Genomic DNA, 17068 nt, shown 5'->3' with positions numbered 1-17068 from the left:
GACCAGGAGTGCTTTAAAAATGGTAATCAGCTTGGTCACAGGGGCCTTGCATGCTGACTCTGCCTCTCTCGGCCTTCTAAATATGGCAAAGGTATGTTTGCTGCCAACTCTGCAATCCATGCTCATTACCCTAGCTTCAGAGACGCAGCAGATCTATGTCACCATTAAGCAACTTGTAGCACTCTGCCCACAAACTCCATTTAAGTGCAGGACTTCCCCAAAGAGCCAGAGCTACCATCTCTTAAAGAAGACATGCAGGTTTTGCTGCTAATGCTGAGTCAGGAATCCTTTTCTTAAAAAACATCTGCAGAAAAAAAAATGCAGTTACCAAAAAAGCTGTGCTTGGCTCCTGTTTTTGTGGATCTAGTCGCCCTCTTTTTTTTTTTTTAAGGTCTTCTATGGATCCATGCCCCAGACAGTGGGCATCATTTTGAAAGGGGAGACTGCCCATTCATTTCCTGGCTGCCTAAACCTGAATAATCATACGAAAACTATATTAACACAACACTGCATGGCCTATTAGCTCAGGCTTCTTATTAACTCTTACCTCTTAAATTAACCCATTTTGTTTAATCTATGTATCACCACAAGGCTGTGACCTACTGGTAAGATTCCAGTGTCTGTCTCCTTCAGTAGCTGCATGGTGTCTTGTTGACTGTACTTACTCTTTCTGTATATCTCTGCTCAAATTTCCTGCCTGACTATTCTGTTCTGCCATAGGCTGAAGCAGCTTTCTTTTTTAACCAGTGGTAATAAAACATATTCACAGCATACAGAGGAGAATCCTATATCAATTTCTCAAAGGAAAACTAAAGATGCCAGGCATATTAGCATGTGAAAAATGCTCAGCATCACAAATCATTAGGGAAATGGAAATCAGATCCTTACTGTGCTACCATACCTCTGTTAGAATGGCTATTACTAAAGAGGAAAAATGTAAGTGGACAGGTCTGCTAATGTAGACCAACCTAGGCAGTATTTCACCATGAAGTCCTCAGCCTGTAGAATCTTTGAGCTTTGTTCTGGTGGGAACCCTATATATGTTTCATTCTTTCAGTGTTTTGAGGAAGGAGACTGTGAGTGATGTTCTGACATATATGTAGTAAAGCACCTGAGCCAAGAAGACCTACATATAAGAGGCTGTTCAGTTACCAGAAACAATACTTGAAACAAGAACAGTTATTTCTCCAAGTGAAATCTTTAGGTTTTTTTTTTTGGTGTGTGTGTGTTTAGTTGTAATTTTGATGTGACTTGTGGTTGTGGTGACAGGTGTAACAAATAAATAAAATTGGCCTTCAAGCATTTGAAAAATGCTCGGTATTATTGTTAGATAAATTGAGATCAAAACTACAAATGAGATGCCGTGTTACTCCAATTAGAAGCTTTATAAACAGATCAAAAATAACAGAAAATGGTAATGTTATGGAGAAAAAAATAACTCTTATGTACTGTTGGTAGAAGTGTAAATTAGTACATCTATTATGGAGAACAGTTTGGAAATTCCTCAGAAAACTATAAAATTAGAATTACCATATGATTCATTTATTCCTGTATTTGGTTGCTATCCAAAGGAGATGAAGTCAGTGTAACAAAGAGGTACATGTGTACACATATTTATTGCTGCACTATTCATAATAGCTAAAATAAGGATTCAACCTGGATATCTATCAACAAATGAATTTGAGACAGAAAATGTGTTTTGTATACATAATAGAGTATTATTACAATAGCAGGATTAAAGTCCTGTCATTGGTAATACACTGAGTAGAGCTGGAGGAAGGACATCATGTTACATGCAGCAGTCTAGACACAGAAAGACAGTTACTGTTCATTCTTTCTCATATTTAGAAGTTTAAAAAAAGTTAATCTGAAAATTAAAGTTATTGCAAGGGTCTGAAATGTATTCATTGAGGTAAAAATTGAGAAAAAAAGGTTAGATTTTATCACTGCACACACTATATATACGTATATATATACGTATATATACGTATATATACAGTACACTCTCTGCCTCAGTAGTATTTTAGGTAATTCATGCTAATAAATAAAATAAAATAAAAATATGATAACTGAAGTTCAGTGAGTATGATGCTTATGATCCTCACAGAGGTCAAATCTGAGAAGATGATAATACCCCCCCCCCTTTTTTTTGAAGACAGAGTTTCTTTGTGTAAACCAGGTTGGCCTCTGACTGTCTCCCAAGGTTTGCCTCCCCTTCCCCAGCTGATAATACTTTTTTTTTTGAAGCTACTTAGATCAGTACTTTCCAGGGCTTTGGGGAAAGGTTTGGGAAAAGGTTTGACTGCAAGGGGACATTGTATTTTATGTTTTCCTCATGTAGTATAAATGAACAAGCACTATGTTCTTCCTAGCATTTTGTGTTACCAGTATTCCAGTTTTAGGTGATTCTGTGTGCAGTTGTATCCTATTGTTTTAATTTGCAGCTCCTTAGTCAGTTGATGATGACTGTTTTTATTTTACCATTTATCATCTTATTTGGTAAAATGTTTAGCTCTTTTTACCTATCTTTAAATTTGATTTCCTCTCTTCACCTTTATTCTGCTACTGTCATTTCTTCTTCCTCCCTCCCCTTCTCCCCCTCTTTCTTTTCCCACACCTGGTTGGCTATTTATTTTCTTCATGTTGAGTTGTATGTATTCTTTATATATAACTGAGGTAATGATATTTTATCAGATATTTTATCATTGTATAGATTTCCTCCTACTCAGTGGCCCATATTACTTTCTTGTCATTATCTTTCATAGGGCAGAAACTTTAGATTTTTGTGTAGTTCACTTATTATTTCATGAATCATGTTTTTGGTTTTGCATCTAAAAATCATCACCATACCTAATATTACTGGAGTTTTCTCCTGTGGTGTCGTCTGAGAGTTTATAGTTAGCACTTTACGTTTAGATGTATGATCCAGCTGAGTTAATTTTTGTGAAGGTAGAATCTCTTTCTCTCGTGTGTGTGTGTGTGTGTATCCATATACTCATAATTTATTCTCTTGTATAGTACATCCTGAATGCAATTTCCACTCTCTCCACTTCTTCCTACGTACTCCCTACTTCCAGTCTCCTACAGATTCTCCCCATTCTTGTCTCTCCCCAGAAAAGAGCAAACCTCCCAGGGACATCAGCCAAACGTGGCACAACAAGATACAGCAAGACTACGTATAAACGCTCACATCGAGGTTGGGCAAGGCAACCAGTTAGGAGGAAAAGGAGAGCAGGCAAAAGAACCAAAGACACCCGATTCCACTGTCAGGAATCCCCTCAAAACACCAAATTAACAACCCTAATATATATTAGCAAAGACCCATGCAGGTTCCGTAATTGCCACTTAAGTCTCTGTGAGCTCGCATGAGCCCTGCTTATTTGAATCTGTGGCCTTTCCATTGTTCTGAGGGGAGGGGCCTGATGGAGACCTCCAACCTGGGCTTGCTCTCTGCTGGGTGTGTGGCTGTGGATCTCGGCATCTGCTCCCATCAGCTGCCAGAAGCAGCCTTTCTTATGTCTGAACTAGGCACTGATCAGCGAGTATAGCTGAATATCATTAGGAATCATTTCATTGATCTTATTTATTTATTTTAATTTTTTTTTTTTTTTTTTTTTTTTTTTTTTTTTTTTTTTTTTTTTTTTTTTTTTTTTGCCAGTTGTCTTTGGTTCTGTCCTAGGTCTCTGGGCTATCTAGCCTCTGGTTCTTGGTCATGCAGGCAGTGCTGGGCATGGACTGCCTTTTGTTTTGTGGCCCTGAAATTAGACCCGTCATTGGTTGACATGGCCCTCAAATTATACTAGTCATTGGTTGGCCACTCCCACAAGTTCTGGCCCACCATTGCCTTACCACATCTTGTAGCTCAAAGGTTTTGTGGCTAGGTTGGACTCCCAGTTCCTCCACTAGAAAACCTTGCCTGGTTACAGAAGATGGATGGTTCAGGCTCCATATGTTCCGTTACTAGGAATCCTCACTAGGATCATTCTCGTAGATTCCAGGGAGTTTCCATTGCCCTGCATATGTCCTCCGGTTCCAGTCCTCTCTCCCTGTACTCTCTCCCTCCATCCATTCTCCAATACCTGGTCCCTCCCCCAGTCTAGCCACAAAATCTGTTCTATTTCTCCTTCCAAGGTAGATTCATGTGTCCTCCCTAGAGCCCTCCTCGTTACTTAGCCTCTCTGGGTCTGTGGATTGTAGCATGATTATTATTTAGTGAATACATATCATGTTTGTCTTTCTGGGTCTGGGTTACTTCACTCAGGATGATTTTTTTTCTAGTTCCATCCATTTGCCTGTAAATTTCATGATGCCATTTTTTAAACTACTGAGTAATATTTCATTGTGTAAATGTGCTACATTTTCTTTATCCATTCTTTGGTTGAAGGACATCCAGGTTGTTTCCAATTTCTTGCTATTTTGCTGTTGTGACTCTGAACTATGTCAGGGTGCAGGTACATCGCTGGTGGGCATAGAGTACTGGGCAGTCAATATTTCTGTATTATGTGGAGTCTTAAATAGGACATGAAATGGTGGACTGTTCAGAGCATGTAGGAGTTATATAGAGGGCTTGGAGCAGACAAAAGAGAAAGCAGATACACATTCAGGTACCAGAATTATTGTTGGGTGCTGAAGTCTACCATTAATATTGGGTGTAAGTTTTCTGGGTAGAAGAAGCTATTCCCATCATCAGTAGAGGCTGGTGAGTGTAGGTCTAGAGTCAAGGTGTCTGCATGAATCTCCATAGGCCAATAAGGAGTTTCTTTAGGAAGGAAGGGTTGTTACCCAGACTTGTCATCAAGAGAAAGGACACAATTATCTGAGGAGAAATCCAGGACTGTCGGCAGGTATTTTTTTTTTTTTTTTGAGGGGGATGCTCTGAATTCCAGTGGTATAGTCACCAAAAGTTAAAGGAAAGCTTGTGAACCACAGCAAACTTAATTGAATATGCTAATCAGGAGTGTAGGAACGTAGCCGTTCAGGGGAAAACACGCCAATTAGCCATTATTGGAAAGATAAAGCCAGTGCCTGAAGGTCTGAATGTGTAAGAACTGGGCTAGGGGTAATCCTGTAGGTCAAATATAAGTCATGGAATCAATGAAAGGAACAATATTGGCACAAAACACCCCAAGACCAAGTTCTCAGCACAAAGGAGATTTATTTGTCCCAGAGGGACAGAGAGCAGGGAACAAGAGACAAAGACAGGAGATAGAGAATGAGGGAAAAGGGAAAAGGAACAAGGGAGGGGGAAGGGATATTTGCCCTCAAAGGACAAATGAGTGCCTCTGGATAGAGAGGAGACAGTGATATATTTCTTTCATTAAGCTATACTACCTCCCCAAATACCACCAAGAACTGTGGACCAGGTGTTCAAATACGTAAGCCTATGGGGGATGTTTCTTGTTTAAACCACCACACTTATTAACTAGCAATTCTTCAACTTCCTTTTCTACCCCTGTCTTGATACCTACTCTTCTAATTTTTACTTTTATGAGTTTGGCTGTTTTGAATCTCATATAAACAGAACCATTGAACATTTGTCATTCTGTGACTGACTTATTTTTGCATAGTGTATTATCCATAAAATTAATCTGTATTGCTTTACAATCAAGGGTTTTTCTTTTAAAGGATAAGTAATCTTCATTATATGTGTTTATCATATTTTTTTTGCATGCAGTCATTTGGATGGATGCTTAAGTTGCTTCCTCATCTTAGCTATTATCAGTAAAGTGATGTCAAGAAGCATGGAGTACCAATGTCTCTCCCAGAATGTGATTCCAATTATTTCTCATGAATACTAATAAGTTTATAAAGATAAATGGGGAAACCCTGTGTCAGGATGAGATATTTAATTGGACAGGTTAATTAGGGTTACCAAAAGGGGGCTTTTTATTGCTGGACTTCAGTATTTTGATAGTTGGACCTTGGTAGTCAGCCTTAGAGGTAGGAAGTGACCAAATAAAGGAATAGACCTTGGTGACTACCTTTAGGAATGTGACCTAATGGAGTTTAGCAAGGCAGAGGGAATGGGGGAAGGACAAGGCCTACCAGAGCCATGCTTGCCCTTATACATTATTAATCTTTATGTTAAATGTTTTGATTGTTATGTGGCGAGGGGGATTTCTTTTCTGGTCCAATTTATTTGATGTTCTGTAAGTTGCTTGTACCTTTATAGATACCTTCTTTAGGTTAAAATATTTTCTTGGCCCTTGTGCTGGGACACTTCTTCGTCTATTCCTGTTATTCTTAGATTTGGTCTTTTCATAGAGTCCTAGACTTTCTGGATGTTTTGTAACAGGAGTTTTTTAGATTTAACATTTTCTTTGACTGATGTATGCATTTCTTCTATTGTGTCTTCAATGCTTGAGATTCTCTCTTCCATCTCCTGTATTCTGTTGGTGAAACTTGCTTCTGTAGTTCCTGTTCTCTTGCCTAGATTTTCATTTCCAGAATTCCTTCAGTTTGTGTTTTCTTTATTGCCTGTATTTAGTTTTCAGGTCTTGAACAGTTTTATTCATTTCCTTCAACTTTTTGTTTATTCTTTGCATTCTTTAAGGAATTTATTGATTTCCTCTAATTTTTTGATTGTCTTTTCCTCAATATCTTTAAGGGAATTTAAAATTTTCTCTTTAAGAACCTCTGTCATCTACATAAAGGTGGTCTTTAAGGTTGTTTTCTTGTGCTTCAGCTGTGTTGGAATATTCAGGGTTTGCTGTAGTGGGATGGCTGGACTCTGGTGTTGACTAATGCCTTGGCTATTGTTGATTGAGTTCTTACACTGACGTTTAGGCATCTGGATTTTGAGTGATTATAGGTCTAGTTGCTGATTTCTGGGTTTGTCTTTGTTGGATGGCTGTTTTATTCCTTAGTTTCTGTATCTTCTCTGGTCTTCTGAGACCAGAGAAGTGTGGGCTCTGGTGGATCAGGAGCTCTCTGCCTGAGTTGGGATCTGGGACATAGTAACAAGAAGAAGTGGGAGGATTGGGGATAAGGTGGGAGACACTAAGAGAGTAGGGAGTTTGTGGGTAGATGGCCTACCTGGACTTTTGGTGGCTGGTGTAGCCTCTGGTTGAGTAGGGGGTCTCTGCCTGAATTGGGGCCTGGGAATTAGTGACAAAGAAGAGAGGATGGATTGGGAATAGGGTAGGGAGGGGCACTGAGAGAGTGGGGGAGGTCTGCTGATCAATGGTCTACCTAGACCTCTGAAAACTGGTTGGCCTCTGGTGGAGGAGTGGGGATGGGGTCACTGCCCGAGTTGGGTACTGGGCTGAGCGAGAATGTATATATTTATTTTCCAAGTTGCTACCAGTTGTTTTTGCACCATTTGTGAAAAAATATCTTTTTCCTATTGTATTGGTGTTGCTTCTTTGTCAAGGGTCAGTTGAAGTTTGTGTGGGTCTGTTTATGGATTTTATCTTTTGTTTAGTAGATTGTTTGCCTATTTTCCCCAGTACCCCATAGCTTTGAATACTGTAGCTTTAGAACATTCTCATGGCTTTATTTATTTATTTATTTATTTATTTATTTATTTATTTATCCTCAAGGTTTTAAAAGACTCATTCTGCCATGTGACACCTTAATATATTCATCTTAGGTATTGTAAAATTATTATTTTATTTTTTTAAAGTTTTTTGAAACAGGGTTTCTTTGTGTAGCCTTGGATGTCCTGGAACTGAGATCTGCCTGCCTCTGTTTCCCAAGTGCTGAAGATTATCTAAAATGATCAATGAAGAAACTGAGACTCAGTTTGTGAAACTAGTTATTGAAATTTATTGTCTGAGCTGTTGTTACTGAAAAAAGCCGAATTGCTCTTTTTTTGTAATCTGTTGTTTTCATGTGAGAAAATGAGGTTTCCCCCTTTCATAGCACTGTCGTGAGATATGAAGATTAGTACGTGGAAATTGCCCTCAATTGCAATATGTAAAATCAATAACAAAAGTTCTCAGTTAATATTGGCTTTCATTTATACTCTCCACTTTTATTTTCCTTTTGTAAGTACTTTTCTTGGTTTATATTTTTACATGCTGTTTCCTAGCAGACACAAATGAACTTTAGCAAAACTCTGAAAATAATAGAATTGAGAAAGGATGGCTATAAAATTTCCCTTGCTTGAAAATTCTACTTCTGTTGTGTAATTGAACCTTCTGTTCGTATTGCTGCATATGAATGCCGAAAGGAAAGAGTGATCTCTGTACTAGTAGCAATACTGACTCTAGTGACTGAACAGAAACAACAACCACCAACACACAAGTGAATAATACAGTATATGCTGCATGAGAGAATGAATGAATCAGGAAACAGTCTGCACTGTATTTCTTACCTGCCATAAAAACAAAACTGAATAAAAATAAAAACCTTTCTGAGTAAACTACTAGCATTTCATTGTAGATCCTAATGAAGCCAAAGCATAGTAAGGAAAATTTCACTTTCATCTGCCTTTTCTAAAATTACTATATTATAGCTCTTATAGAATGACAATAACATTATTTTAATATCTTTTTAGGTTGGTACAGAGGAGTTTCAACGAAGAAGCCTAATGTGAAGGTAATAGAGAATTTATCATTGTGTTCCTCAGTGTGTATTTTGCTTTGTATATTAGTAACAGTCACGGCAACTGTTTTCTACTTCATCTTTAATCCTTTATAGTAGCTACAGTCATCTTTTTGGCAGAATTGTATAAGGATATTCTAAGGCTCAGGCAGTATTAAAATGATTTTTCAAAAAAATCACAGAAAGTGCAAATGTGGTTATAGCTATATGCTTATTTTGAAGAAGCCTGTTCATACTTTTAGTCATTTATCTTCAAGATTTGACAGAAACTAAATTGATTTATTTATAGTTTTAGTGCTGTGGAACCACATGTCTAGTTATATGAATTTATTGCTAAGATGCAAAATGGGAAGATGAAAATAATGCTTAACTAAGCATTTTCAGTTGCTATTAAAAATTTCATTTAAATGTAAACTTAAATAAGAATGCTTAGAATACTGATGTTATATATTAGATTTTATGTGTTCAGTCTATAATTAATGTTCTCTTACTAAAATAAGATATATTTTAATTAGTAGTTATAATTAGGAACATTATTAATGTTTGTTTTTTATTATTATTGTTACTGTTGTTGTTATATCCTGACCACAGTTTCCCTTCCCTTCTTTCCTCCCAGTCCCTCTATACAACTTCCCCTCTTCACTCCCCTTTTTTCCTATGTTTTTATTCAGAAAAGGTTAATCCTTCCAGGGATATTAACCAAACATGGCATATCAAGTTATAGTAAGACTAGGCACCTCCCCTTGTATAAAGGCTAGGCAAGGCAAATCCAGTATGAGGAATAGGGTCCCCAAAATCCACAAAGAAGTCAGAGACAAGCCCTGTTTCCATTGTTATGAGTTCCACAAGAGGACCAATCTACACAACTGTCACATATATGCAGAGGGCCTATGTCAGTTCCATGCAGACTCCCTGGTTGCCAGTTCATTCTCTATGAGCCCCTGTGAGTCCAGGTTAGTTGATTCTGTGAGTTTTCATGCGATGTCCTTGACCCTCTGACTCCTACAGTCCTTCTTCCTCTTCCGAAGGATTGCCTGAGCAATGCCTAATGTTTGGCTGTGGGTATCTGCATTAGCTATTTCTATCAGTTCCTGGGTGAAGCCTCTCTGATGACAGGCTAGGCACCAATCTATGAGTACAGCAGATTATCATTAGGCATCATTACATTGACTTTTTTTTGACAGTCATGTTTTGTTCTATCCTAGATCTCTGGGCTATCCATCCTTTGGGTCCTGGCACTTCAGGCAGTGTCAGGGTGGGCTCCTTCTTGTGGCATGGGTTCCAGGCTGTATTGGCCGTTGGTTGGCCACTCCCACAATTTTTGTGCCATTTTTAGCCTAGCACATCTTGTAGGAAGGACAAATTGTAGGTCAAAGGTTATATGGCTGGGTTGGTGTCCCAGTCCCTTCACTGGCAGTCTTGCCTGGTTACAGGAGATGGCCGGTTTAGGCTACATATCCCCTGTTACTAGGAGTCTTAGCTAGAATTACCCTTGTAGATTCCTGGGAATTTGCATTGTACTAGGTTCCTACCTCATCCTGAAATGCCCCCATTTTGTAGTTGTCTCTTCCAGTACGCTTCCTTCTCTATCCACCCTCAACTTGATCCTCCTGTTCCCATTCCCACCTACCCTAGTCTACCCTCGAAATCCATTTTATTTCCACTTCTCAGGGAAATTCTTGCTCTCCACCCCACCCCCACATCCTCAAGCCCTGCTTGTTGCTTCCCTTCTCTGTGGATTTTATCATGATTATCTTTTACTTTATAGTTAATTTCTACTTATTAGTGAGTTCATACCATTTTTGTCTTTCTTGGTTGGGGCTACCTCACTTAGGATTTTTTTCAAGTTCTATTTATTTGCCTGCAAATTTCATTATGTCATATTAACAGCTGAGTAAAATGTAAAATGTACCACATTTTCTTTGTCCATTCTTCAGTTAAGAGACTTTTAGATTGTTTCTAGTTTCTGGCTAATATGAATAAAGTGGCTGTGAACGTAGTTGAGCAAGTGTCCTTGTGACAGGATATAGTGTCTTTTGGGTGTATGCCCAGGAGTGTGATAGCTAGGTTTTGAGGTATATTGATTCCCAATTTTCTGAGAAACTACCATATTGTTATCCAAAGTGGCTATACAAGTTTACACTCCCACCAGTGATGGAGGAGTATTTTCCTCTCTAGCATGAGTTATCTATCACTTTTTCTTTTTATCTTAGCCATTCTGACAGGTATAAAATGGAGTCTCGCTGGGCGGTGGTGGTGCACGCCTTTAATCCCAGCACTCGGGAGGTAGAGGCAGGCAGATCTCTGTGAGTTCGAGGCCAGCCTGGTCTACAAGAGCTAGTTCCAGGACAGGAACCAAAAGCTACGGAGAAACCCTGTCTCGAAAATTAAAAATAAAATAAAATGGAGTCTCAAAGTTGTTTTAATTTGTATTTCCCTGATGATTAAGGATTTTTCCTTTGATGAGTATGAAATGTCCTTCCCTATCTCATTTCATTAATTTTTGTTTGAAGTCTATTTAGTTAGATATTATAGTAGTTACACTAACTTGCTTCTTGGGGTATATGCTTGGAAAATCTTTTTCCAACATTTTAGTTTGAGGTAATGTCTGTCTTTGATGTTGAGATGTGTTTCTTGTATGTAGAAGAAGGATAGGTCTTGTTTTTGCATCCATTCTGTTAATCTCTGTCTTTTTATTGGGGAACTGAATCCATTGATATTGAGAGATATCTATGACCAATGATTATTACTTTCTGGTATTTTTTTTGTAGGTGGTATTGGTGTTGGTGGTGTGTTTTTTCTTTGGGTTATGTTGGCATGAGATTACTTATTGCATGTGTTTTCATGGGTGTCAGTTTACTTCCCTGGGTGTAGTCAGAGGCTGTTCATTTGTTTCCTGACCACCCAGATTCCCAAAGTAATCACACAGAAGTCTGTATTAGTTAAAACACTGCTTGGCTCATCACTTAGGCATATTACTAGTTAGCTCTTATATCTTAAATTAACCCATTTTTATTAATCTGTGTATCGCCATGTGGCTATGGCCTACCAGTAAATTTTCATCTGGCATCCGGTGTCTGTCTCCTGCTGCAGTTCCATGGCCTCTCTCTTACTCTGCCTTCTTTCTCCCAGCATTCAGTTTAGTTTCCCCCGCCTAGCTCTGTTCTACCCTGTAATAAGTCCAAGGAGCTTCTTTATTTATTAACCAATAAAAGCAACACATATTCAGAAGGACTTCCCACATCACATGGGTTGTAGTTTTCCTTCTGTTACCTTCTGTAGGGCTAGATTTGTGGATAAATATTGTTCAAATTCAACTTAATCATGGTATGTCTTGTTTTCTCCATCTCTGGTGATTGAAAGTTTTGCTGGGTATAGTAGTCTGAACTGTCATTTGTGATTGCTTAGAGTCTGTAGCACATCTGTACAGGTCCTTCTGGCTTTTAGAGTCTCCATTGAGAAGTCAAGTGTAATTCTAATAGGTCTACCTTCATATGTTACTTTCTCTTTTCCCCTTGCAGCTTTTAATATCCTCTTTTTTGTTCTGTGTGTTTAGTGTTTTGATTATTACATGGTGATGGGACTTTATTTTCTGCTGCAATCTATTTCGTGTTCAGTAAGCTTCTTGTACCTTTATAGGCATCTCCTTCTTCACGTTAGGAAAAATTTCTTTTATGGTTTTGTTAAAAATTATTTTCTGATCTTTTGAACCTGGAACCTTCTTCTATTTCTAGCATTCTTAGGTTTGATCTTTTTGTGGTTTCCCAGATTTCCTGGATGTTTTGTGTTAGGTATCTTTTAGATTTAACATTTTTATTGACCAAAGTATCTGTTTCTTCTATCGTGTATTTGATGCCTGAGATTCTCTCTTCCATCCCTTGTATTCTGCTTGGTCTGTAGTTCCTATTCTCTTACCTAGATTATACATATCTAGAATTCCTTCAGTTTGTGATTTCTTTTCCTTTTTTGTTTGTTTTTTGAGACAAGATTTCTCCTTTGGTACCTATTCTGGAACTAGCTCTTGCAGATCAGGCTGGCCTTGAACTCACAGAGATCTGCCTGTCTCTGCCTCTTGAGTGCTGGGATTAAAAGTGTGCACCACCACTGCCCGGCTAGTTTGTGTTTTCTTTATTGCTTTTATTTCCATTTTCAGGCATTGAACAGTTTTAATGTTTCCTTCAACTGCTTTTTTTAAACTTTCTTGACATTCTTTTTTATTTTTAATTTATTAGATTAAAAATAATACCAACCCAAGTTCCCACTCCCTTCTCTCCTCCCATTCCCTCCACAAAGGCTCCTACCCGACTCCCATCCAATCCTCAGAGAGGGTAAGGCACATTGTCTTGTGGAAAGTCCAAGGCCCTCCCTACTATATCTAGGCCAAGCAAAGTATACCTCCAAAGAGAATAGGATCTCAGAAAGCCGGTACATGCAGTAGGGATAAATCCTGGTGCCACTGCCAGTGGTCCCTTAGTCTGCCCCAGCCATGCAATTGTCAACCGCATTCAGAGGAACTAGTTTGGTCCTACGCTTGTTCCTTCCTAGCTTGGCTGGAGTTGGTGAGCTCCCATTTTCCTCCAATGTTTTGATTGTCTTTTCCTTCATAACTCTAAGGGATTTATTCATTTCCTCTTCAAGGACCTCTATCATCTTCTAACTTTGGTTTTAAGGTTGTTTTCTTGTGCTTCAGCTGTGTTGGAATATTTAGGGCTTGCTGTAGTGGGATGGCTGGACTCTGGCTGCTGTTGATTATGTTCTTACATTGACATTTAGGCATCTGAATTTGGAGCGATTATAGGTCTAGGTCCTGATTTTTGGGATTGTCTTTGTTGAATGGATGTTTTGTTACTTGGTTTCTATTTCCTCTCTGGTCCTTTGGTTGGAGTGACCAGTTGTTGAATAGAGGGTTTCTGCCCGCACTATGTCTTGACTTCTCATGACCTGGATGGCCTCTGTTCCAGCAGGGGGATTGCTACACAAGTTGGGTGCTGGAGTTCTGGCAATGTGTATGGTCTCTGATCTGGCCAGGGGTCCTTTGGGGTTCAGGTAGCTGGCCTGTGGTAGGGTAGGAGGTTTTGACCAGAAGTGTGGGCCAGGGTATGGTAAGGAGGAGAAGAGAAATGGTTGGTATCATGCTGTGCAGGTACAGGCAGGGCAAGTGTAGGGTGAGGTGTCGGCTTACCTGGTTTTCAGGGAGCTGACCTGGCCTCTGATGAGTTAGAAGTCTTCTAACAGAGATGTGGATTGGGATATGGTACTGGGTGGGATTTGAATGCCAGGGTATTATTGTACGTGCTAGATAAGTGCCTAGCTCCTGAGCTATATCCCTATTCCTGCTTACTCTTTCATAGTTAATATTGTTTACATTTCTTTTTGTTTTTGTTTTTGTTTTGTTTTTTTTTTTTTTTTTTTTTTTTTTTTTTTTTTTTTTTTTTTTTTTTTTTTTTTTTTTTTTTTTTTTTTTTTTTTTTTTGAGGCAGGGTTTCTCTTTAGTTTTGGAGCCTGTCCTGGAACTAGCTCTTCTAGACCAGGCTGGCCTCGAACTCATAGAGATCCTCCTGCCTCTGCCTTCTAAGTGCTGGGATTAAAGGTATGTGCCACCACTGTCCGGCTTTGTTCACATTTCTTACCTTTTGGTAGCTTGATATTAGAAGCATTATGCTTTTCTTATATTGAAAAAGTATCATATATTATATAATATTATATTATTATTTTCATTAAAATTTATTTAAAATCAAAGGGCTATGCTGACCTGGCCCTGCCCTTCACTGCTCTGGGAAAACTGACTTTGCTTCTTGCTGGCCACTACCAGGAGAGAGGGCTCCCACCCCTCAGCACAGGCAAGGATGAACCTACCCTGAGGGCATGTATGTAGGGGAGCTGACTCTTCAGCACACACGGCAGGTGACTCCAGTGGCTTGATGTGACCAGTCTGGCTAACACCTAGGCCTGGAACTGGGCCTTGGGTTGACCCACCCTAGCATCTACTTCATCTGGGACCTTCTGAAGCTCTCGAAGTGACTCATCCTGTGGAATGATACTCAGGATGGCCACAGGAGATCCCAGAGGAGCTCTGGGGCGGACCCAATGAGGATGATGTACCAAAAACTAGAGGCATTGAACCAGACCAGTTACTCTTTGAAGTAAAAAGTTGCTAGTCAAGCTGATGGGACAAAGGGGTATACTATATGACACACTGAAGCCCCCAATTCCACCAGGACATATGAAGTCATGCAGAGGCAGGAGAGAAGGAGAAGCAGAGATTTTTCTGCTTCTGGTGTGGTTCTGTTTTGGTTTATTTTATTTGCTTTTGTCTGCTTGCTTACCTTGTTTTGTTTTCTTTCATGGGAAGCCTAATGGGAGTGGGGGGCCATGGGAGACCACTAGGTGAACAGAACTGGGGTGTATGATGTGAACCCCCCAAAGATTCAATAAAGAAGTTTAAAAAATTATTGATAGGCATTAGTTTGCCAGTAGACTCATTTATTTTACTACATTTTAAGGTAATTATTAGAGGAAAAACAGTACCTTCAAATTTTAATTCAGCACTGCTAGGCTTTTTCATTGTTGTTGTATAACATTTTGGTCTGGCCAGTTATTTGCAGTAAGAAACTCATCTTATGCGATGTGAGATATTTAGCATCACATATGACTTTTCTCCTTAAGAAGCCTTATTACTTCCACCCTGTCTGTTTCCCCCCATGTTGAAAGACTGAAAAAGAATGCAAGACATTACCTGGAGCTGGGAGTTTCTGTCCCATTTGGTTCTACAGCTATTCAGTCCCTGTTTGACCTATTAGCTCAGGCTTATTATTAACTAGCTCTTACAACTTAAAGTAACTGATAATTCTTGTCTATATTTAGCCATGTGGCTTGATCCCTTTTCTCAGTAGGCATTTCATCTTCCTCCTCTGTCTGGCTAGTGACTCCATTTCTGTCTTTTCTCAGAAAAAAAAGGAAAGCAATAATTAGTGATATTACATGCTTTTTATTTGTGCTTATTATTTGTAGACTTTACAACCCCTTTGCCTTGCTTCCAGCACTACTAATTTTTTTTCTGGATTATGTTTATTATTGTGTTTTCTTTGAATTGTTTTTATTGAGCTGTATATTTTTCTCTCCTTCCCTCCCTTCCTCTCCTCTCTTTTTCTGTACTCTCATATGATCCCTATGCTCCCAATTTACTCATGAGATCTTTTTTTACTTCCCATGTAGATTAGATCTATGTATGTCTCTCTTAGTGTCCTCATTGTTGTCTAGGTTCCCTGGGATTGTGAATTGTAGGCTGGTTTTTCTTTGCTTTATATCTAAAAGCCATTTATGAATATTTTTGATATTTGTCTTTCTTGGTCTGGGTTACCTCACTCATTATGATGTTTTCTAGCTCCATTTGCCTGCTGTGTAGTACTCCATTGTGTAAATGTACCACATTTTTCTTATTCATTTTTTGGTTGAGGGGCATTTAGGTTGTTTCCAGGTTCTGGCTGTGATGGAAAATGCTGCTATGAACATAGTTGAGCATGTGTCCTTGTGGTACGATCGAGTATCCTTTGAGTATATATTCAAAAGTGGTATTGCTGGGTCTTGAGGTAGGTTGTTTCCTAATTTTCTGTCAAAAATCAGGTGTTTGTAGGTGTGTGGATTGATATCTGGGTTTTCAATTCAGTTCTATTGGTCCTCCTGTCTGTTTTTTATGATAATACCAGACTGTTTTCGGTACTGTAGCTCTGTAGTAGAGTTTGAAGTCAGGGATTGTGATGCCTCCAGAAGTTCCTTTATTGAAAAGGATTGTTTTGGCTATCTTGGGTTTTTTTGCTTTTCCATATGAACTTGAGTATTGTTCTTTCTAACTCTATGAAGAATTTTTCTGGGATTTTGATGGGCATTGCATTGAATCTGTAGATTGCTTTTGGTAAGATTGTAGTTTTTACTATGTTAATTCTACCTACCCAAGAGCATGGGAGATCTTTCCATTTTCTGGTGTCTTCAATTTCTTAATTCAAAGATTTAAAGTTCTTGTCATACAGGTCTTCCACTTGTTTGGTTAGAGTTACTCTGAGATATTTTATGCTATTTGTGGCTATTGTGAAGGGTGATGCTTTTATGATTTCTTTTTTTAAAAATTATAATGAAATTTTATTTTCTTTTTTTTGTTTTTATTTATTTATTTTTTATTGAAAAAAAATTTCTGCCTCCTCCCAGCCTCCCATTTCCCTCCTCCTCCCCCCACTCCTCTCCCCCTCCCCCCACTTCTCTCCCCCTCCCTCTCCAGTCCAAAGAGCAGTCAGGGTTCCCTGCCCTGTGGAAAGTCCAAAGTCCTCCCCCCTCCATCCTGGTCTAGGAAGGTGAACATCCAAACTGGCTAGGCTCCCACAAAGCCAGAACATGAAGTAGGATCAAAACCCAGTGCCATTGTCCTTGGCTTCTCAGCAGCCCTCATTGTCCGCCATATTCAGAGAGTCCAGTTTTATCCCATGCTGTTTCAGTCACAGTCCAGCTGGCCTTGGTGAGCTCCCAATAG

The 17068-nt window shown here is 39.0% G+C and overlaps 1 protein-coding gene across 1 annotated transcript in view; it reads left to right on the top strand.

The window, feature by feature from the left end:
* The window catches only part of Dock3 (dedicator of cytokinesis 3), a 367607-nt gene that overhangs the window by 71225 nt on the left and 279314 nt on the right, over positions 1-17068 (top strand). Inside the window, exon 3 of the mRNA XM_050139541.1 lies at positions 8501-8541. Within this exon, the coding sequence (XP_049995498.1) occupies positions 8501-8541 (41 nt within the window). The remainder of the gene's footprint in view (positions 1-8500; positions 8542-17068) is intronic.

The sequence above is a fragment of the Alexandromys fortis genome, unplaced genomic scaffold, assembly GCF_014885135.2.
Source record: "Alexandromys fortis isolate MF-2015 unplaced genomic scaffold, M_Fortis_MF-2015_v1.1 scaffold_36, whole genome shotgun sequence".
Taxonomy (NCBI): domain Eukaryota; kingdom Metazoa; phylum Chordata; class Mammalia; order Rodentia; family Cricetidae; genus Alexandromys; species Alexandromys fortis.
This window is presented reverse-complemented; position numbering and strand designations above follow the sequence as displayed.